Source organism: Alligator sinensis, unplaced genomic scaffold, assembly GCF_000455745.1.
Source record: "Alligator sinensis unplaced genomic scaffold, ASM45574v1 scaffold38_1, whole genome shotgun sequence".
Lineage (NCBI taxonomy): Eukaryota > Metazoa > Chordata > Crocodylia > Alligatoridae > Alligator > Alligator sinensis.
In genome coordinates this window covers 265,667-288,803 of record NW_005842179.1, presented here as the reverse complement: position 1 = coordinate 288,803, position 23,137 = coordinate 265,667, and the positions used below count along the sequence as shown (strand labels likewise).

The following is a 23,137-nucleotide window of genomic DNA, read 5'->3' as shown; positions in this document are numbered from 1 at the left end:
CTGCAGGAGCCAGCAGGGGATGGGGTCAGGCAGGGCAGCAAGCCAGGGGCTGAGGGAGCAAGTGGAGGTGGGGCATGTGGGCCCTGCAGGGGGGATGGTAGCCCCTGCGAGGGCCATTTGGCCCCTGTTGGGGGATCTGTAACCCCTGTGGGGGAGCTGTGGCTCCTGTGGGGGGAGGGGGCCGTAACCCCTGTGTGGGGGCTGTAAACCCTGTCAGGGAACTGGTAGGCTTCCAAATTGCTTTAACACTGTAGATATATCAATAAAACATTGCCCAACTGATCGCTGTCTCCTACTCTCTCTCTCTCTCTAGTGGTCTTTTGTTTTAATTGTGGAGGAACCAGAATTTTGAGGTATTTTACAGAGTGATTTTGGGGTTTTTTTAATCAGGGATTTTTCAGTTTTCCAATAGGGAACACCAGAATTCCTGCCAGGGAGGCCAGTGGCAGGACCCTGCCTGCTCAGAGCTGGCACCTTGGGCCCAGCTGGAGGTGGCTGACCTCCTGGCCAATTGGGGCCAGGAGGACATGCTTTGACAGTTCAAAGCAGGCCACCATGCCTGGAACATCTTTCAGGTGATAGCTGCCCAGATGGCCGGGCAGGGGGCACACATGGCAGCAGTGTTGCACAAAAGCCAACTCTGAAGCCACAGCCCACTGGCAGCTAGCCCAGAGGGGCAGATGCCTCATCCAGGTCTGGCAGGTGCACAGCAGGTCACAGCCAGGCAGCAGCCCCCACTGCCAGACCCCTGCAGTGGGTAGAGGGTGCAGGGAACTCTCAGGGCTGCTTCAGCAGTCCAGCTGGCACAAGGGGTAGTGTCCCCAGGTACCAATTGGCTGGACCCCAGAAGCTCCTGAGAGTGAGTAGCCCTGAGCTACTTGACAGGGCAGCTTTTTACACTGTGGGGGACAGTAGAGGTGCTGGCCCTAGACTCTAGCTCCCCCTGGCCGTAGATGCAGGAGGAGCCAGGCAGGGTTATTTTGCACCAAGTGGCACAACTTGCCCCACACCAAAGTGCATGTCCAGGTACGTGCGCTGAGGCAAAATGCCCCAGCTCAAATTTGCAACACTTCTATTTAAGTGCTGCAAGCGCACGTGCCTGTGTATGTGGATGCACCCCTAGAAACTACATGCTGGCAGGATACCTCCCCCTTGTTCCTAGCACCATTGCTTTTACCTTGCCTCTTTCTGGAGGGTTAGAAGGGGCAATGACATATTCTCCAAATTAATTAGTGAGTATCCTTAACTCTTCCCTTGACTTCCCCATTCTGAGCATCCCTAAGGAGTTGAACAGATTCTACTTTTCACCTTAAAAGAAAAATGGAAGTTTTTACCTTCTGCAATTCAAACCAAAAGCTGGTTTTGTTAACGTGTAAAGGAAGTGTCCATTCTAGCTGTACACTGGTGTTTCTGGCAATAATATTGACTGGTACAGGTGGAGTCTCAAAAGTTGTTGCAAATACAGGGGCACTTTCAGAAAACCAGTTCTTCCGTGGATGGAAAGCAAGAACCTAACAGGAGAAAAAGCTAGAACATATAACTTACTTTATAAAACAGTGACTTAGTCATTTGCTGCTGAAGATGTATAAGGATATTTTCAGGCTTAACCCATATAAAAAGTCACTTCTAACTATACCTTAATTTTGTACTTTGTTCCACTTTGGAGGTTGTTAATAGACCAGGCAAGCTTCCCATTTGGAAATTCACTTTTTTTCAAAGGAGTTGCAGGAATAGCAGGCAAGAAATTGATAAGGATTTGATAGCGAATTGATTCTCTAGGTCCATTTGGCTGTGAGGGCTCACTCCAAGATATATTGATGGTGTTGTCACACAGAACTAGCACCTCAATTAGGCCAACTGCCTCTGGTACTGAAACAAAAAGGAAAATAAAAACAAACCTTGTAGAGCTGGGTTTTTGTTTGTTATCAAATATGCTTGACAAATTATTTATTTTCAGTGGTTAGTCTACCCTCAAAACGATACACTCAAAATTCACATTCTTGCATAATCAAACTGTACGCTGGTATAAAAACATTTTGAGGTACTATTTTAGATACATAATATTTTCCAATTTAGATATTTTAGACTTGGAAAGTATGTTTAGGTGCTATTCTACCATCTCCTTGGCTGCCCCACCATTCCAGAAAGCAAAATTATATAAATTGTTTTTTGTTACCCTGGCAGCAGAGCCATAAAACTCATGCTTTCTGCTAGACACCTAGGCTAGGGATGGAAGTTACACATAAACCAGTATAAGTGACTGGAAACTAGTTCAGATCTGTAACATAACAAAAGTTCAGTGCACATAAACCACTTTCAAAATGACCAAAAACAGTTTAAGATGAGCCTGGATGGATACAGACTTAACTGATTTAGGCTAAATCAGTTTATTGAACTGTCCCAGATGCCCTCCAGATTCAAGTTAATTCACAGTCCCCCAGCATCCCAGGATGTTTTGCACCTTCCTCACAAACCCTCCCCCCTCACAGGGTGGGTGGGCTAGCCTTGGCCCAAGATGTCTGCTCCAGCAAAGCAGGCTGGCATGCTCTAGCATTCCCCGGCTTCTGGCCTGAGTCACTGCAGGCATGTGGCTACGTTTCCAGAATCAAAATAAATGTCTGTTCATTTACTTATCAATTCAATCTATGCAGGTTAGGCTGACCTGCAAAGACTGAATCTATTCAGATATGGGATCTTTTTGACTGTCTGTACTTAGCCCAAGTCAGCAACTCAAATGTATACCATGTTTAGAGCTTAGCAATGCATATACAAAAGAAAAAATACGTACATATTTCAACCAAAAATTATGTATAGTGGTAGCTAGCAATATCTAGAGATGGAAACATGAAACTTGGCTTCATTTGTAGATCTTCTTGAAATACAAGGAAAGTTTCAAGAAAAACCGTATAGTAGTTTTAAGGCTATAAATTGGGCAGTTGCACGTGCGTAGTCTGATGTTGATTTCATTTTGTTTTGCTTGATTTTTAGAGCCGGAGTTTCTTAAATTGTTACTTTACCTCAGAAAAAGGATTACAATATCTTCTAGGATATTTATGTTTAAGTTCATATGAAAGAAGTCAGAGTTTCTGCAGGTCAAGTACATAGAACTCATTTTATAATCCAATGAGATTTCTAAACTTCATAGGTGCACTACACTGATATTTTATATAATGAACACCATTATTTTCTTCACTTTCTTAGCAAACTGACTCAGGCAGAAGTTTATAAAAGAAAAACAAAGTATTAAATATATGTCACAGAAGCCTAACAATTCAAAATAGAGAGAGCAATTAGGTTAACTAAGTTATCATCAATCTTATATTTCCATAAATTAATGTATTCTTCAGTGTTTTGTTCTGTCCCATTTTAAATGTATTAAACAATGAGACTTTAATCACTTTTCTTGAGGGACAACTATAAACTACAACAGCTATGTTGCAACCAAATAATACTTTGCTTTTTTATTTTATTGCATTGTTCCCTATTAAACCTTCATACTGTGGAATATATTCTAAACTAATTCAGATAAAGGACTTAGTTTTTTTTATATTAGCAAGGATTTGAATGAATATACACAGATTATTAAATAAAGTAGTGTGAATACTAAAGGTATTTTTCTGTGTATATTCATTCACATTTCTAAACCTTCAACCATATTTGTATACATCTTCTGTGGTTTCCTTCTGTGAAAATCTGTGTGTGGGATAAGGGAATGAGGAAATGTCAGCATAAGGCCCCCTCTACACATTACATTTATTGCACAATTACCTGGTTAACTGCACAATTAAATCAGACTGGTTACATGTGCAAATAAATTATGGTGCCTTAAAAACATCCAACCAGCTATAAAGCTATCATTTGCAAGTGTTTAATAACTTTATAGCTGGTTTCTAACCAGCTTTAATTTACCCATATAGTCTGTGGCCCAGTGGCTTAGAACCACAGGTGCTGCAATCTCCCAGTCATGAGAGTGTCCTATGGCTGCAAAGACTGAAAGTTGGCAGGACTATCAGCCCCATCTGTGCCCCACACCATGGTTCCATGTGGGGTGCACCAAGGGCTGAGAGTCCTGCCAGCTGTGGGACTCACAGTTGTAGGAGCTTGATATTTGCAGATGGTGATCCCGGGCTCGCCCTATACTGACCATAATGCATGACAGGATCTGATGTTGGATCCCACAGTTATGCCTTCTGCCATGCACATGTGGCATGGCAGGAGGCATGATTGTGTGGATCATGCATTAGGTCCCATTGCGCCTTTACCTTTGTGTATAGAGCAGCCTTAAGGATGGGGTAGAGTATTTGGTGTGGGCATAAAGAAAACATGTTCTGAGGGTAGTAGCTACCCTGAGTTATTGGATCTGAAGAATTAATAGTTAGACCAGTGATTCTCAACCAGAGTTCCATTGCACCCTGAGGTGCCTTAAGATCCTTTTAAGGGCACCACAGTGTGATACACAGTTGGGCGCATCTACATGTTCATTAATGCACTTTTGGTAATGCACATTAAATTTAGTACTTCCACTGTGAGGTATAAAAAGCCACATTAGTCCATTTTAATGTGCATTAGTGAAAGCACGTGGATTTTGGGATGTTTTAATACACATTAAAATAGGCTAACGCACATTAAAGCACATGTGTAGACACACACAGTGTTAGATTTGTTAGGTGTATAAACATGATTCACAAAGATTTCAAATAGGAATTCTTGGTGGTCAAAACCACTATGACCTGCTGTGGTCTTTCTGAGTTTTTTGCAACAGAAAAAAAGCTGCTATATTTTTTTTTCCATAGTCAAAAAATGAGTGAAAACTAAGACCTGGTATTTTCCATAGAATGCCTCTAGTCCAACACAGTGTGCCTCAAGTATAAAAGGTTGAGAACCACTAAGCTAGGCAGTTGTAGATTAGGAGCTCCACTGTATCCTTAACCTCAAATTAATCCTCTATGACCTGCATTTTTAAAATGAGTTATATTTTTGGATGCCCAAAATGAGAGACCATGTGCAGGAGAAATGAGCCCAGTGCTGTAAAAATTAAGTTCCTTAAATATAAGACCCCCTTTCTTTGGTAATAAGAACATATCAAAGGTAATAAGGAAATATCATCTGGACAGTTACAGACTGTGGGTGTGTCTACACATGCTATTAATGCTATAAAGGTTTACTACATAGCAAAATTCTGCACAGTAAGCTTTCCCTGGGAGCACATCTACATGTACTCCTTGTTGAGAGCAACCTGGTACAGAGCTGCTCCTGCCCTGCTCCAGGATCCCCCAGGGTGCTAGCCCAAGGACTGGCAGGGAGCATGGAGCCAGTACTCAGCCAGTCCCATGCTGAGTGGGGATTTCCTGGCCATACTCTTTGTATCTCTTCAAAACTAACTCAAAGTTTGTTCTTCCTCTTTGCACCAAAATGAAATGAGGAAACTCATAGAAAATTCTAACTGCTAATTGCTGCTATGATTTGCAAATTTGCCAAGGAAATATGATTAGGTAAGGCAAACATATTAAATATACTGCTTTGCCTATCTGATATCCATGTCAGCTAGTTGTTACTTAGCCATTTTGCCAAAGCAAAGACTTCTGAAATTCACAAGACCATAAATTAGTTTACAGCATGCCCAGACTGTACCTTATATTTTTTCTTACTAACCAGTAAGACAAGATGTAAGTTAAGTTTTCAACTAGGTAGAGTGTCAAATACATCAAAAGGAGCTCTTTGTAAATTATCTACTTGAACCACTTATTTTATTTTTAGATGTATTTTTTCCATAGAATACACTTATGATTTGGCTACAAGATCATAAACTCTTTAAGTTAATTTTGCATGAGTTGTATTGGTAAGGAGAACAAAAGATTTATTGCTCCGATAGCTAAGCAATATGTGAAGTAAGAGTGACACTCTGTGGCAGGCCTAATGCATTTATTTTCTCTAGTCCTATTTCTTTCTAGTCTCCTCCTATCCTTAATATTTGAAGAGAACCAAAGAACAAATCAAGCTTCACTAATATGAAACAAAGAAAACACTGTGAAAACAAAGAAAAGACTGAGCTAGAATCCACAGATGTCTGAGCTGTTAAATAAGCTAAGACAAGAAAGAAACACTGATAGAATCTGATTAAAATTAAAACTAATAAGTATACTCAGAATACTACAAGGACAAAAGCCAGGACACATGCACAGTCTAACAATAGCTGGGGAGAGAATTCCTGGGAAAACAGTTTTCCATTGGAAAAGACAATTTCATCAAAAGGAAAACATTTAAAATTTGACATTTTTCTTCTCCTAAACCTTTTTTTTTTTTTTGAGAGAGAGAGGGAGCTTTGTTTTGGCTCTGCTGTCTTGTTTTGATTTTAGAGTTTTGTTCTGAGATTCCCATTTCATTTTAGCTTGATGCTGTAAAATTCCATTTTTCACTTTTGTGCCTCATTCTCTCTTTTTCCACATTCTTTCACTGACTCTCTGCATCTTGCTTCAGTTTGGTTCAGTTGACCCATATGAAGTTACAGGAAGACCTGCTGCAGCTTCTCCAGCAGGGTTTTCCCACAAACCCTGCTAATTAAACCTCTGCTTGTATATTTGTGCTGGTGCCACTGCCACTCCCGGAGATCCAGTCAGAGACATCCATCAATGGAGCTAGCAGACAACAAGAGTGCAATAAGAGTGATGTCTCTCCACTTCCATTGCTGTGTGCACTGGTTTCAGTGGACAAGTCTAAGTGTAGGCAGTTAGAGTGTATGTATAGGGTGTTTGGGTGGATCCCAAGATGGCAACTGAGGAGATTTGATATCACCTGTACTATAACATGGGCCACAAATCAACAGCAGAGGTTAGGAATAACATTTCCTATTTGTTGTTTTCAGAAACAGTTTCCTAAGTCAAGGAAGCTCACTTAGATAGCCTTTAGTAGCACAACAAAGGAAAGAATGAAAGAAATTCATAGATTCATAGATGAGGAATTCAATGATGAGGAATAGGCCATTTTCTTCCTAATTTAAGATGAAGGAAAATTTTAAATTATCACATTTTTAGGATAAAATAGACATTTCTATTTTCCAGATAGTGCTAATGCTCTCTCTGTTATATGGTGTCAGATATCAGCTTCAAAATCTATGAGCTAGTGTCTCATATTGTCACTCAATGTGTGGATTCTATCTAGCCCATCTGGGCATTTCTAAAGAAGTGCTAATGCTGAGAGCAGTATACAAGCTAGAAATGCGCACACACATTAAATTTAAGACAATACCAGAGTCAAAAGAAGTCATTGCCTAGCCATTATCTTGCCCTTGTTTTATGTCTTCTCAGGGAACCAGCAAACAAGAGCATTAGACAGTGTGTACATTTGCTCACAGATTCAAATCTCACAGACATATACTTTGACCTCCAGGATATTGTAAAGTATCAATAGATTACGTTTTGTTAGGAAGTTTCCTATTTTTCTCACTCCTCATCATTACTAAAAATGAAAAGGGCCTTATTCACACAGGCATAACCCTAAATTATGTGAACAAAGTACATTAGTATAACCAAGAACAAAATTAGGCCCCCAAACAGAAGAAATCTAAAACTTACCTCCATAGAAAGTTGTGCCAATGGTTTCTTTCCCCAAGGATGGCTGTTCAGAAGTTTCCGAATAATAGTTTTTCACTGCCACTTGTATGACATACCTTGAAAACGGATCTAGGCCTTCAATAACGGTTATATTTTTTTGACTTTCCTGTAATGAAGAGGCAGAATCTCAGACAGTAAGTATGTTTTGGTAAACAAAGAACTACAAGTTCAAACAATCATCTAGCAATGAAATAAGTTTATATATTTGTATAATAGTTTGTATAAAATAATCAGGAAAGATGCCAATATGACAGTTTGGGAAATTAATTTCTATCAGCTGAAAAATTTGTTCAGTGAATATTTTAAATATATAACATTTCAACCTTCATTTTGAATGTAGCATTTAGTGTGGCTTTGGACATAAGTTTTGTCACAGGAACTTGGCACCTAATGAAAAAATTATGACTGAGAAGCTGTAGTGAGTTATTAGCACTGAATGGATCTACTCTAGGGAAACAAAGGGGTATGCTAGAAGAAGAGCATAAACAACCTTCTGCTTGGAAACCAACCAGGGAAGATCAGAACCTGGAAATTCTCCAATGAAAGCACATGGCACGACAGGTGGCAGATCCTGCTTTGTAAGAAAGCTATTTTTCTAAATAGGAAGGCCATTCAGCTGCCAAAAGCAAGATGGCCAGACCAAGACGGCCAGAAGGTTTACCCGACCTGAAGACTTAGACCAAATCAGGGCTCACAAGGATGATGAGGACATGACAGAAAAGTATTCAGGAATTTACTTCTTTTCATAAATACAAGAATCTTGTGTGTGTTTTAAAAGTAAGCTACATGTATGTGTAAAATTTCCTCTCCTAAGCTTGCATCCCTTGCTTTGCTGCCATATTGTCACTGAAAGCTGTAAAGCAGAAACCAGGGCTCCTGCAGCCAAGTGAACTCTTTAGGAATATATAAAGTAACCAAGAGCATAGTAGGACTAGGGCCTAATTCTGGGGTCATCTGACCAAGAAAGGTGTCAAATATAAGTGTATGCATCTGCAAAGCCACTAGGGAGACTAAACAGCTCTGCTCAGTTACTATCCAAACCCAGAAGTTTAGTAACATGTGCTATCTAGCCCTGGGCTCCCATTACAACAGAATGGTGCCTGCCTAGGAAACAAAATTCAGCTAGGCTTCATCAGCAAGACTGAAATATTAGAAAATTAAGGGCCCTGTTTATCCACAGACCAGATACAACACAGCCCATGATATTGCACTCTACCAATATACTTAAACTTGGACACTGGTGAATTACTCCCAGGGATGAACTGGGTTCTTTCAGTTTCTGTGCCTTTGTAATCCATGGCTGCCAACAAGCATGTCTATTAGAGCTATGTGCAATGGTGTTTTTTGCCACACAGACAAGTGTCCTTGAGGAAATGGTCTGAGATCAACGAGCCATTTCACATCAAGTTCCAAAGAACCCTCAAACAATATCATTGCAGAACCTTGGGAACAAATGAGGAGCTGCTCCTATCAAAGAATCAAGACACTGCTAAGAAGCAGAACAGGAGATCATCACCAGGATACGTTTTTAATTGAGTGGGAAGTTAATATGTGATAGTGTTTTCTTGTAGAAAAATTGCTTGTACAAGGTTTCATAACAGAATATTAAATGCCTAGAGGTGACCTGGAGTCACCTGCTCATAAATTATATCAGGCAACTATTCACTAAAAAGTAGTCAGTCTTACCATTATTCTACACTGTAGTCCGGATGAACAGCTCATACCCCTGCTGGCAATTTTTCCATAGTACACAAGATATGTTGGAGTAGGGAGAGTTATGCCTGGGCACAAAAGCTGTGTTTTGACAGGTGGCAACCTCACTGTAATACTGGTATTTGTAGGAGAAACTATAGGTTTCTCAGCATTGGAGGCAAGAATCAAGCATTCTTTATCTAAAAGGGAGGGAAAAAACATTTGAAAGCACACACACCAACTGCTGAAACTTCCTTAGCCTGACGAAGGGTTTTTGAACTCAAAAGCTTGCTTAATAACTATTCTCCAACTATTTGGTTTGGTCTAATAAAAGATATCAAATTCACCCCAGGAACCCTGTCTAACTGTAGCAAGGGCACTCTTATGTCTGGGTTTGCTCCTACTACCATTTGTCACTGAAAGAGTAACCAAATTACTGGTTTCACAAATAGCTAAGGAAAAAATCTACATGTAACACATTATCTTTGCAGCCAGCAAAAGCAACATTTCTCAAAGTGTGGATTTTACTTATTTTCATTAAAGGAATCAAACCCAGATTTTCCATGGGGTTTAGGTGCATTCTGAGGCATTTAAATGTCTGAGAAATCTGGTCTTTCTCTCCTCCCCCACCACAGACTGGGGGGGACAAGTAGGGTCTGTGGGGGGATCAGTAGGGCAAGTGGGGTCCACAACTGGAATGGGGGACAACTGGGATCTTCAGGGAGGTAAGGGGGATCAGTGGGGCTAATGCATTTCATTGGGGTTCTTGGGAAGATTGGTAGGCTAGCAGGGTCCACAGGGACCTTGGGGGGCTAGGGGGTTCCCCCCCAGGACCAGGGGCTATTTTTAGCCCCCTAACTCTCCCCCAGACTAACAACCCCCCAGCAAATGCTGGTCAAACTGGCACTGGGAGTGGCTTGCAGGATGGGATATTTGGCAGGTTCAGGTAGGCTGGCTGGTCTGCAAGGGTGGGTTGTCTGTCTAGGTGCTGGGCAAGGGGCTGGGGGGCTAAAAATAGCCCAGTCCAGGGGGTTGGGTAGGAAAACCACAGCCCCAGGACTGGGGACAGCAGCTGGGCTTTCCCAGCCCTTGGGCTGTGCTGGAAAATGTATACAAGTTCACTTAGATCCGTCTTGCCAGATCCAATCTAAGTTAGACTCTCTCAGAGGTACAGTTAACTTAGATCATGTTGGCCATTTTTAGACCAATCTAAACTTCCTGAACTTTTCACTTAGATCAGCTTAACTAGGGATCTAAGCGTAATGTCTGCACCTGGGCAAACTAAGTTAGATTGGCTGGCCATTTTTAATATGACCTCACCTTCCCCTAATGTCCCCAAGCGTATGTATGTACTCTAGGTTTTGGGATCATCTTTGTATTAGCAACATTCATATAATTGGCAATGTGTAGGGGGTGCATGCGGGTGCACGTGCATCCCCTAAAATTGGCTGTGCACCCCCTGGAAGCACCAGCCATGAAGCCAGAAATGCCGGTGGAAGTACACTTCTGGTTTCACTGGTTTCGTTGTTGGTGGTTCCGGGCTTGCTGGTTCGGCCACTGTGGGACCGCCCCCCCACCATCAGCGATCAGCTGTTAGGAGACCCCCCGCTTCCTGTCAGGAATCTGGTCCCCCCCCAGTCTCGGGACACTCCGGTCACCCACGATTCACAGTCACAATAGAGAATGGAAAAAATATATATGGAGACGAAAGGGGGTTGGTACTATGTAGATCTTTAATTTCCCTACTGAGAGATCTGAGCATGTAGGGATCTCAATTTGGCAGAAATGTAGGGATCTCAATTTGGCAGATCTCAGTTTGGCAGAAATAAATGAAGGATTCTGCCCTGTATTTTTATCTCTGTTTAGAGAAGGAAAAACCTGGTTGTTGATGGTACCAATCTAGTTCTACAGTTATAATAAAAACATGTTTAACCTGACACACAGTTATCTCAAACCACAGTGATTGGTAGAATTTGTGACATGTTAACCACTTCCAGGGAAAGCTACTCACTACTGTTGCCTCACTGTATGGCAATAAAATGGGTTAGAATGGAGAAAAGCTACAACAAAATATATGCACATATGGCTAATGAAGTAAATAATTGTATCAGCCACAAAAACTATTCTTTAAAAATATCAAACTTTAATATACTACATTTGCCTTCACCAGGAAGACAATGAAGATAACAGGGTTTTTCTTATTAGCTGTTTATCTCTACAGGGCTAAAACTCATAGAATGTTGCGTATCCTTCTAGTGAGCTACAGTTCTAGCCCTTCTTTGCAAACCCATTAAAATATATCAAGGGATATCTTCAGGAAGCAAGATCCCTCCTTAGAAATGTGTACTCCCTGTACTAGTGCCAGATCACCAAGCTTTCTCTGTACACAGATTTGAATGGAATAAACTGAGCCAAAGTATCTGTATGAAGCAAAACAAGGCTGGTTCAGAGCTGCTGTGAGCAAGTGAAGATTTGCCAGCTGTTCCTAAAAGAATGAAAATAGAGCCAGCAGCTTGTTGTTAGGCCTTAACTGTGAAGGGGGTTGTTCTATTAAAATAGGAGCTTTTTAGTCTATTAGTTCAGAGGTTCTCAAACTGTGGGTCACGACCTCCCGGGAGACCATGAGCCACTTAAAAGGGGACACAAACTTCCCAGGGGGTACACGCAACAATGCAGGGAAGTGGCACATGGCGGCAGTGCAGAGTGGTGGATGGCAGACAGGGAGTTCCCCATCCCCTGCCGCCTCCATCCAGCACTCGAGGTCATGGTATCACAAAGTTTGAGAACTCATGTATTAGTTTAACTAATTATTTATAATATACTAAATGTCCTAGTGGCCTTTCTGATTTTCTGCCATTAGAAATATAAACCCTATAGATCACCAGGAAGTCTAAACCTTTATAGATCTACACATTCTTTTCTTACTTATTGTCTAACCACTCATATGCCATGCTCATGGTGTACATGTAGCCTCCACTGTAATTATGATCTTATATATGATATACATGTAACCAGCTTTCCTTCTTCCTCCCAAAATGTGTATCTTATTATCTATTTTCTTCTGAAATGTATTTGCAATCAGCTGGTAAAATTTAAATATACACAAATAGGCTAATTTACAATCTAAGGTTAAAAAAGGGTGTTAATATTTCTAGAAACCTGTTACCTGGATAGGGTTGCATGACTAAGCTGTAGGCTAAGATTTGCAACTTTCCATATGCTCTTTCCTGGATGAAGAGTGCTTTGCTTTCTTTATTTGCTTGATAAATTGTGGTATAGTCCTTTGTTATGATACTCCAATATATAAACTGTCTGTCAACCGTCAAACTGCCAAAAGTCATATCTGCAGAAAAAACATTAAGTTTTGGGATGAAAATTAAGGAGGACATTTTCAAAAGAATAGGTGGATAGTTGTTCAATAGCTATGAAAGCAAGCCAGACACCTAATTCTCATCTATGCCCTTTAAAATCTCTCCTTGAAACAGACTTCCAACATTTTCCTTCTCTTATATAAATTTTGTTATAAGTTCTGTTGGAGTTCAGTTACCAAAACCTTTAATCCTATAAGATAAAATGTAGATAATTCTTTATCATTACTGAAATCCTTTAGTCTCTTTCCATGGGTACAGATCCATGAGATACTTACTATACACTAGACAAATGATGCTCAGCTCTTCTGTATAGTGAATCACTGAAATTTGGAGTTAGGTTACTCTTTGAAAAATGTGTAGTAACTTTACTACGTTCTGTGTCCATTCCTGCAGCCATTTTCCTCCTGGAGTTATCATTTGCTCAGTACAAACTGGCTCTCCCACCACCTCAGGGACAAGTGCCATAATAGTGCCTAATGTCTATACCTAGCTCAGGAGAGCTGGTCCTTACTACAGAGTAAATTCAGGGGTAAATTATTCCACAGTAATTGCAGCAGGTGTTCAAATCCTAAGATGAGATCTTAAAAGCAATGTCCTGCCTGCTGTGCAGGAACACTGAAGGATATTTTGTAAAAATACAAATTTACTCATGTCTCTGAATAAAGTTTCCAGGACTAGGCTGAAATGAAGCAACTAAGATCCTGTTTTAGCATTATAAAGTAGTCAGCAAAGTAAAGCCATTTTATATATAAAAAAAATGTTCACATCTTCAGAACAACTTCCTAATACTAACCTTTCTATTTCTATGGTAATAAAGTAAATATACTGGCATCCATTGGCAATAGCATTGATGCAGTCATACATGTCTGTATGACTGATGACTTAATGGGCAACATATGTGTTAGGATGACTATATTTGGATCTTAGGGAGCATTGGATTTGCAGCCGAATGCAAGGCTATAACCTGTGGCCTAGCAAAGCTGCTAACCACAAGGCAGAATGATATATTAAAAGAAACATTGCAAGACGCCTAGGCAAGCATTTTTCTAACACTGTAGCAGTGTCGCAAGATATATAGCTCATTGTGTAAATAGAACAGGATGCAGCCACCAGCTATCGTTAGGAGATAAGCAGAAGCAAGACTTTGGGGATGGTGAAGAAATCAGCAAGAAGTCGCAAGTGACTGAGAGAAGCTGGGGTCAGAGTTTTAGGCATGTGCTCATAGCAAAAAGACATGCAAATAAGTAAAATGCATAGGCAATTCCATGCTAATCAAGTAAACAATAAACCGAGGTGGAGCTCGAGATAGAAGGGAATATGGGTGGAACAAAGGAGGGACAAAGGTGGAGTAAATGTTAATGAGCATGAACCAAGGTGTATAAATGTGGAAAGAACTAATGTTCACTGCAGCTCCCCAGTTTGCTGGACCTGGCCCAAAGCTGTCTCCATTTTGAATAAAGCTGTTTGATGAGCAATGTGTGCAAGTGATGCGTGATGGCATTGATCCATTGTCTCCCTAATCGTTGGGCATTGCATGGAGTCGGGGTCTAACAATATGTTTCAAATACTTTCATACTATTCTTTCCTGTGCTCTCCAATGAGAGTGAAATTGAATATTCAGATGTAAATATTTCTTTTCCTTGTCCTCAAAGTAGTTAATTTTGTATGCACTGCATTATTTTTGCAGAAAAGTAAATCCTCCAATTGAACAGTGTTGAAAACAATTATTAAATGAGAATTCAAAACATCTATGAATACATAGGAGCAACTTACCTTGATGACTAGGAACATGGATAACTCTCCAGCAGTAGCATCCATCCATATCTGAGGCCCATATTTCATCCCTTCCTTTGACAAAGAGTATGTGTGGTTTCTTTGAGTCAGTCATATCTATAGTCATTGCTCTACCTAGGTCTGTTTCAGTTAGGTTGCAACTGCAGTTATTTCTTGTCTGATGTTTTAAAGATGTGTCCCCCAAAACATGGTATGCAGTGTTATTCAAAGTATCATAATAAAAGATCCAAGCACCATAATCAAGGGTTTCCATCCAGTACAGACGACTGTCAAACAAAGTGGATAATTTACAATAGAAAAACCTTGTTAAGAACATAAGAATTGCCATTTACTGGGTCAGACCATAGGTCCATCTTGTCCATACCATTATCCATCCTTGTTGCCCTTCTCTGTACCTTTTCTAGGTTTTCTCTATCCTTTTGAGGTGTGGGGAACAGAACTGGGCACAATATTCACGATGTGGATGCAACATGGATTTATAAAGGAACATAATGATACTTTCTGTCTGTGCATCTACATGTGCACTTTACTGCAGTTGACTAAATAGCTCAACAGTAAAGCATCACTGTCTACACATGTGCCTCTAATAGGCTCAGAAAATTAATTAACTCCACTGTAGAATAGTACTGTCCAGCAGCACCATTCCTAGACTCCTGGTGGACCCGGGCAAACTTTTAGTATCGTACCCCCCTTCACCAGAGATAATGATAATAATAATCAACAAATTACCATTCTGGGGCCCCCTTTCTGTCCAGGCACCAGGCAGCCATCCAGTTCACCCATGCCTGTGTCCGGCCCTGCTGTTCAGAACAAGTACTATCCTATGGCAGAGTTTAGTGCACCGAAACACATGAGTAAATCGTGACGTGACTGGCTGCTCCACCCCAGCTCAACGTGTTGTGGTCCCAGGCACACACATAAACATGGTGCCCAGGAATAAACGCTAGCGCAAACTGCACCAAAGTCTATTGCTACATGTTAATTGAACATGTAGATGCACCCAGTTTTGTTTACAGTTCCCCTCTTAATAATCCCTAACATTTTGCTTGTCTTTCTGATGGCGGCTGGGCACTGAGCTGATGCACTTAGTGAACTGTGCACAATGATTCCTAGATCTCTTTCCTGTGTGGTAACAGATAATATAGAGCCCATTATAGTGTAGGTATAATTTGAGTTATTTTTGTCCAGGTGTATCACATTACACTTATCTACACTGAATTTCAAGACAATCCATCCTAAATATAATCTTATGAATGAATATTGTAGTTAATGTTAATAGCTACTGTAAATATGGAACTCTCTGTTACTGCTATGTGGCTTTTTTTGTCTTTGCACATCTTTAAAACAAGGTTTGTCATAAATAGAACAATTTGCACATTGTAAAAAGCTGTAATTTGTGTACTGACTTGATTTTACTTCCCTATACATGCAATTGCATGTCAATATAGTTAACACTTGAAGTCTTTAAACCAATGGTTCTCAATCTTTTTATACTCAATACACTCTTCATAAAATACCAGCTCTTAGCTTTCACTCTTTTTTTTTTGACTGTAGAAAAATAAAGGAACTATTTTTTTGTTGCAAAGAACTCAGAAAGACCACAACGAGTCAGAATGTTTGACACTATGGATTCCTATTTAAATTCTCTGGGTTTATTTGTGAAATGTACAGGTGTTTGCACACCTAAGAGTACTAATTGTGCAGCACTCGACAGCACTCTTGAAAGACTCTCACAGCACTCCAGTGTGTCATGGCACCCTGATTGAGAATTACTGCTCTAAACCAAGAATGGCTTTTTTTTGGAAAAAAGTGTTGCTGTAGCCATGACAGTCTAGAAAATATGTGAAGCAAGGAGTTATTGGACCTACTCTAGCTATGTGGTTTCCAAACTTTTTTGGACCACAGGACCACTGTCAATGCTCAAAATTTCTCACAGGCTACTGTACTGTACACCATAACCATCAAACTTTTGTTAGAACAGGGAACAATTTAGGAACCACTGCTCTTAATCACCCAGAAATTATGAAAGCAGAATTTTACTCTGCAATTCCTATGGTTTGTGTAATGCAAAAGACTGATCCAAACAACTGCAAAACTCTTAGGCCTTAAAAATCCATGAATTAATTCAAATGGTCATGTTACAATTACAGTAAAAACAAAAGTTATCAATCATTTTATATCATACCTTAAGAAAGGAAATGCCAGCAGAGATGATATGGTCAAATTTCGATTAGTTGGCTGTATGTTCAAAGTTTTAAGTGATCTTGCCTTGAGTTCAAGATCAATAACTAATATTTCAGCTCCACTCCACAATGTTTTGTGGGCAACAAAGACATGTCTTGCAATCCAGTCAATTGCAATAGCTGTGGCATTGCGGAGATATCCATCTTTGAAAAGCTTAACGAAAATTAATTTAAAAATTAATAGTGCTGCTAAGAAAACAAAATGTTTCATCCTGTGGGGAATTTGCCCATAAAATTAGTTTCCATTCCAAATTACTCTGAAGTGGAGCAAAAAGTTAAAATAACGCACACAAAAAAAAGATTCAATTAAAAATTTCAAACTTTGTGAAACAAGCAAAAACAACAATGTTCTGAATCTACTCAGTTTATCTAATAAAAGTTATCACATCTACTCAAAGAACCTTGCCTGCCTATGTCCTTAGACCAACACGGCTACAACCAAAAACCCAGCTATGTTCTGAATCAGCATTTCAATACTGCATGTTTTTTCTGTTCTCTCAAAAATTAAATTAAATGTCATCACATATTGAAATTGTGTGTTTTATTTCAAAATGCTAATTCAATAAAAATAGAAAATCTATTTTAAGCCCAATTGCCATTTTCTAGAAAAATAATTCCATTCCAATGAAACTATAGTTTTCATATCCAACTGTCCACTTAAAAATGTTGACCAGGTCTAAAAATCTATGGATAATAAAAGTATAAGTAAAATTAGTTTTCCAAACTGAAGATTTTTGTTATATTGTAAAAAAATTCAAAACAGCCCAGTCATTTCATTAACCATCTCACCAGAAATGGCAATAATTAAATAAGTATATTATCTGCATTCAACACTGTTTTGCACAATATATTTTGATGTTAAAAGTAATTTTTATCATGCTCTTCCTTGCAAAATTAATGCTGTAACTATAACCTGTATATAGCTGTTCACAAAATAACAGCAATAATCATATATTTTACAGGCTCTTTTCAAGCAAGAGAATAAATAGTAGAATACCTGAAGCACGGAATTATTTGGTATGTTCAGATGAAAAAGACAATCTTCCTCTATGTAATACATAGTTTCATCATTAGCAGTGTAACTGATTTGGTTTACATCTTTTATGGGAAGACTCTTGATGGTCTGATTTCTATCTATGTCAATGAGGGCCATCTCATTGGAAGAAACAGTTATAAGAGTTGGAACTGGAAAAAGATCTGGGGAAGAAAGAGTATGAAGTCAGGCACCTAAACAAACATAGGTAAGGTTCTGTATAACCTGTGTTTAAAATGTGTTACTGTATAAATATACATTTGTTTTAAGAACAGTTTTAGGATGGTTTTCCACCATAATTTTCTTCCTACCCTTAGAACTAATATTCTAGACTAATTAGCAATGTAGCCTGGAATATAATTAAGCTAGTATAGTTCTCAGAAAACAATCATAATTCCAATGCTCTAGGAAACTGTTATTTGAGTTTAAAAGTAGGTTTTTAATATAATGGTTGTCTGCATGATTTCAACCATAGAGTAAACTGAAACAAGGAGAATAATAGTACCTGGAAAGGATGTTTTATATCTGAGAATTTTAATACACAAAATTATCATTCAAGAAAAAAGAGCACAATTCTATGACCCTTTCTGCACCCAAATGCCAGATCTTTAGCTATGCAAGTGGCATTTTTGACATTTATGTTCAATTCACAATTTGGTTACTCCTGTGCTGCAGACACCTATGTATGCATATGTAGATGAAGCACCAGCAGTAGACTATACCCTGGTGGGGCAAACCCATGACAGTATGCATATCCATTCTAGATGCATAAGTGCTTTTAAGTCACAAAAAAGTACTCAGCCAGAAATCTATGACTAATGAATGTTAGAAAGAGGAAGGCCCTCCTGTTTTAGTTTGGTTAGGATACAGGAGAGCATTAGCTGCCTAGGAAGCAAGAAACCTGGGTTCAAGGTCCTCCCTCTCTCAGAGAGGTTTGAACCTGTAGCACGCCAACTTTCCAGCACAGTCTTGGGATATGCAGGCAACATGCCTAGGTACACAACCACAAAGTTGCCATTTAGAGACACAAATGGAAAAAAAATCTGCCCTAAATGTAATGAGTCAAGAAAATGGCCCATGTACAACTTATAAACTCTAGTTTGATTTCATGAATCTTTGGTGCTTCAGACTTGAGCTGAGGAGACAGGGAAGTATTGCCGAGTTGCCTATCCATGAATGGCGGATTATTAATAACCATCAGCAACTGAATTGGTCTTATACCTTGGCAGAGCACAAGGAGTAACTATATCCTAAGTTTTCTCCAAACTCTCTCCAGGATGTCATAATTAAAAACTCAAAAGAGATTCACAGAGACAAAAAAAAATTAGGTAGCAGAGAGGAATAATGGGATTTGTTTTCATGGCAGACGGCTCCTTTTTAATTGTGGCTGTAGCAGGACTTTGATAATGGGACATGTTTTTTCACTTTGGGCAAAGCTGTGGAATAAGGAAGAACGGGGAGGGAGAGACAAACAGAAACAGAGACTATAGGGGGCTTGGGAGTAAGCCATGGTTTGGAAATGGGAAAGGATCCTAGACTTTCTTTAGTGGTCTGTGGCCTAATACCAAAGTATGCTCAAGAGCAGTGAGGAAACTGAGATAGGAAAATTGTTGTGTATTACCTTATGTAAAGAGTGGTGGGTTTGAACCTTTGCAAAGCCTGTGCATTGTTTCTTCCACTATCCTATGCTTATATCCTATGCTATCCTATGCTTATCCTAAGTAAACTGTGAGCTAGGGTGCCCAAAAATTGAGACACTAGGAAAAGTGGTGCTTATGTAACTAGTCATATTCATAAAAAGATAACACAAAGAAAGTCTATGTGCAAGAATCATGCTAGGAAGGCCAAGGAAACACAGTACTAAAGCCTACTCAGACTCAGAAAATGAGGACTATAGGGACCCCATGTCCAAGGTTTAAACACAATGGCATGGCAAATATCCAGAAGGGGGAAATCTAGCAGGACAACAATAGTTTCACCACAGTTCTGGTTAGGCTATTCTTTATACCAGAGGTGACCAAAATATGGCCCACAGACTGGAATCAACCTGTGGAGGCATATCACTTAGCCTGCAGGGCTCTCATGAGTCTGGAAATTTTGCAGTGCAGTGAGCAGTGGTAGCATTAGTTGTCATGGCTCCTAGCTATTTATACCGCCACTGCTCATGCTACCATAACTTTTCCAGACCTATGGGGAGCTCTGCACCCAGGATCCAGAGTGCAAAACCACATCATCTGGTTCATGGCACTGCCCGCAGGGATAGAAATTTGTTGTCAGGAGGAGATGCAGCTGCTGCCAAATTCTGGCCCTGTGTGCCAGATGACATAGCCCTGAGCTCTGGATCCAGCCCATGGATAGGCTCACAGGGCCAAATGAGTTGGATGCCATTGCTTTATAATGTCCTGCAGTAGATGGAATGCCACAGCCACCCATAGTCTGCAATAATGTCATCCCCCAGCAGATAGAGTAGAGCAGAGAGAGGAAGTATGTCTAAATACAAGTAAGTGACAGTCAACAGAGAAACTTCTTCAGCATAAAAGGAGAGGGGCTTGTAATTTTTGGAACAGATCCTGGGCTCTATTCCCCACATCATGTGTGCTACTTTTCTGGAGATCAAACTGTTTGTTTTTTGTAGTTATGAATGTTTTACAGTAGTCCAATAAATAGTTTAAATTTTGTTTTAGTATTTTACATCAGACAGTAGCTACAGCAAAGTATGTGACAATTGCCTTCAGATAGAGGATCTGAATTTGTGCCTGTTTGCACGAAACATCCACAGCCACTACCAATCTGAGGTAGATTTGCATCAGCCACTTACTAGTAGAAGGCTGTATACCTTATTACCAAATGCATTTGCTACTTGGGGCAGTATGTATCATGCATGAGTTTTTACATTGTTTGAAGCTCTAGGTGAATGCTGGTACCTGTGGATTTAATCTCTGCTATATCAGAAAGAGGTCCTGGACCCACAAATGTCAAGGCTTGTACCTGAAGATAAATTAAACAAAAAATGTTAAATAAAATCACCCAGCTCCAGTAGGAGCACAATTAAAAAAAAGCATTTAAACTCATGCTTAATTATAAGAACATAAACCAACTTTCTGACTACTCACATGCTTATGTACTTCACTAGATCAAGACTTGAGTGCACGTGCAATTCTATGTCTGTCAGGCTTTACTAGGCTTTAAAGGAATGGGGAGAGTCTTTTCCGTTTCTCATGTAAGAGGCTTCTGCTGCTGTTTCCATGCTTGGCCTACCACATGCTCTACTCTCCTGGCCTCTTGTATTTTTAATTTAAGATGGTACCAAGTCATTCATCCTGGGGTCCCTCACAGCTCCCCTCATCATGCAAAATCTAAGAGCATGTTAAATTTAAACACAAGGATCGGTAAAGGCCAGCAGAGACTGCTAGGTTTCACCAAAATCCTTACTGTTCTCCATCAACAGGATTATCCTTCATCTGTGAATCTAAATTCTGTTGGATCCTCGACTCTCAGGCAGCCCAGGATTCAGACCTAAGTGGGAACTGTCCTTAATCTGCTGCTATTAACAGGCAGCTGGGAGACTACAAGGACATTTTCCTTCAGGATACTCCAAACCTGCATAATAGTCCTGCTAGGGGAAATAGTATTATTTTCCCTGCCACAAAATGATTAAGTATTATACCTAAAATCCAAAACTGAATCAGTGAGACAGCCAGGAACAGAAACCAGAAGGCTTGGCCCTAAGTCTTGTGTTAATCACAAACTAACACAATGTATCATGTTTATTGCTTTAAATTAAGGAAATCACATCATAAATTTTTCATACCTGGAACCGTATTGTGAGCCTAGGAAGCACAGCCTTGAGGGAAAAGGACATTACAGAGGGTGCAGTTTTGCTTATACTCCATTCTGTAAAATTCTCATTAGCATCACTTTGGTTTCCTATTTGGTAGTAAATTCTGAACTCTGTTAGTGCTCCATTTTCCCTCCTGGGTTTATCCCATCTGAATTCCACAAGGGCCTTCTCTTTTCCTTCATATGGGCCGTAATGGAGCACGTAGATTCTGGGGCTTGTAGGTGCTGAAGGAACTGCATTCAAAACAGCCACGCGAAGAGTAGAGCACTTGTGTTAAAGGCACAGTGAAAATCCCTGCTTTACACTGTTTAGTCTTGAGCTACAGCTCTATAGCTAACAGGATGATAAGGAAAGCAAACAGGAAAGTAACAAAGAAAAAATACTTCCAAACCTGAATACAACGAGTTGCAGTTATTGTGAAGTTCACATTTTGGTATTAAATTGTACTGTAAAATATTTTGCTTTTGAATTTGAAATTTGAAGTGAATGTTTTATTAAATTGTTAAGTGTGGGCAAGAGGGTGAGAGTATATTTTAAGGATAAGATGTGCTTCAATTAGCTGCTTCCAGATTTAATAGATTTACACATATCTACTTTATGTTTACTGTCATATGGATATCTGATTTTGTTCAAGAAAAACGTGTATTCACTGGGGGACACAAATTCATGGATCTGAAAAGCTTGCAGGGCCAAACTGGTGCAACTCCATTCAGTGGAGCTCCACTAATATCAATGAAGTTACACCCATTTCCAAGGAGCAGAAAATTTATCCCACACTGGATATAATTTCTCTCAGAGAATGAGAGAAAATTAAGGTTGGAAGGGACCTCAGGAGGTCATCTAGTCCAACCTCCTGCTCAAAGCAGGACCACCCCCAACTAGATAGGTCTTAAAAACCTCCAGATGGAGATTCCACAACCTCTCTGGGTAACCTGTTCCAGTATTTTACTATCCTCCTAGTAAGAAAATTCTTCCTAATATCAAACTTAAACTTCCCTTCCTGCAACTTGAAACCAACTTGCTCCTTGTTCTGTCATCTGCCACCACTTCCAACAGCTCCATCCTCTTTTAAACCCCCTGTTCAGGTAGTTAGTTGAAGGCTGCTATTAAATCCCCTTTCAGTCTTCTCTTCTCTAGACTAAATAAGCCCAGTTCCATTAGTCTTTCCTCACAAGTCAGGTGTCCCAGCCCCCTCACCATTTTTGTTGCCCTCCACTGGACCCTCTCCAATTTACTCACATCCTTTCTGTAGTGGGGGCCCAAAACTGAACACAGTACTCCAGATATAGCCTCACCAGTGTTGAATAGAGGGGCATAATCACTTCCCTTGACCTGATGGCAGCACTCCTACCAATGCAGCCCAGTATGCTGTTAGCCTTCTTTGCAACTGTGCGGGCCGGGAGCGACCCGAGCCCTTTTCACACTGCACGCGGGCTGTGGCCAGCAGCCCGGGCACGCCGGGGCGGAGAGGGAAGGCCTTCGAGCTGGAATTAGGCACGGACGCGTAGCGGTAGTTTAAAAGATTATTTACTTACACCGAGATGGCAGTGGTG

The 23,137-nt window shown here is 40.1% G+C and overlaps 1 protein-coding gene across 2 annotated transcripts in view; it reads right to left on the bottom strand.

The window, feature by feature from the left end:
- ROS1 (ROS proto-oncogene 1, receptor tyrosine kinase) overlaps positions 1–23,137 on the bottom strand; it is a 108,777-nt gene that overhangs the window by 46,277 nt on the left and 39,363 nt on the right. For both annotated transcript variants that reach the window (XM_006026162.2, XM_025207061.1), the window contains 10 exons: positions 21,555–21,817; positions 20,668–20,731; positions 17,708–17,907; positions 16,653–16,864; positions 14,447–14,733; positions 12,469–12,645; positions 9,297–9,502; positions 7,572–7,716; positions 1,637–1,869; positions 1,335–1,511 (listed from right to left, as the gene is read on the bottom strand). In XM_006026162.2, the coding sequence (XP_006026224.1) occupies positions 1,335–1,511; positions 1,637–1,869; positions 7,572–7,716; positions 9,297–9,502; positions 12,469–12,645; positions 14,447–14,733; positions 16,653–16,864; positions 17,708–17,907; positions 20,668–20,731; positions 21,555–21,817 (1,964 nt within the window). The remainder of the gene's footprint in view (positions 1–1,334; positions 1,512–1,636; positions 1,870–7,571; positions 7,717–9,296; positions 9,503–12,468; positions 12,646–14,446; positions 14,734–16,652; positions 16,865–17,707; positions 17,908–20,667; positions 20,732–21,554; positions 21,818–23,137) is intronic.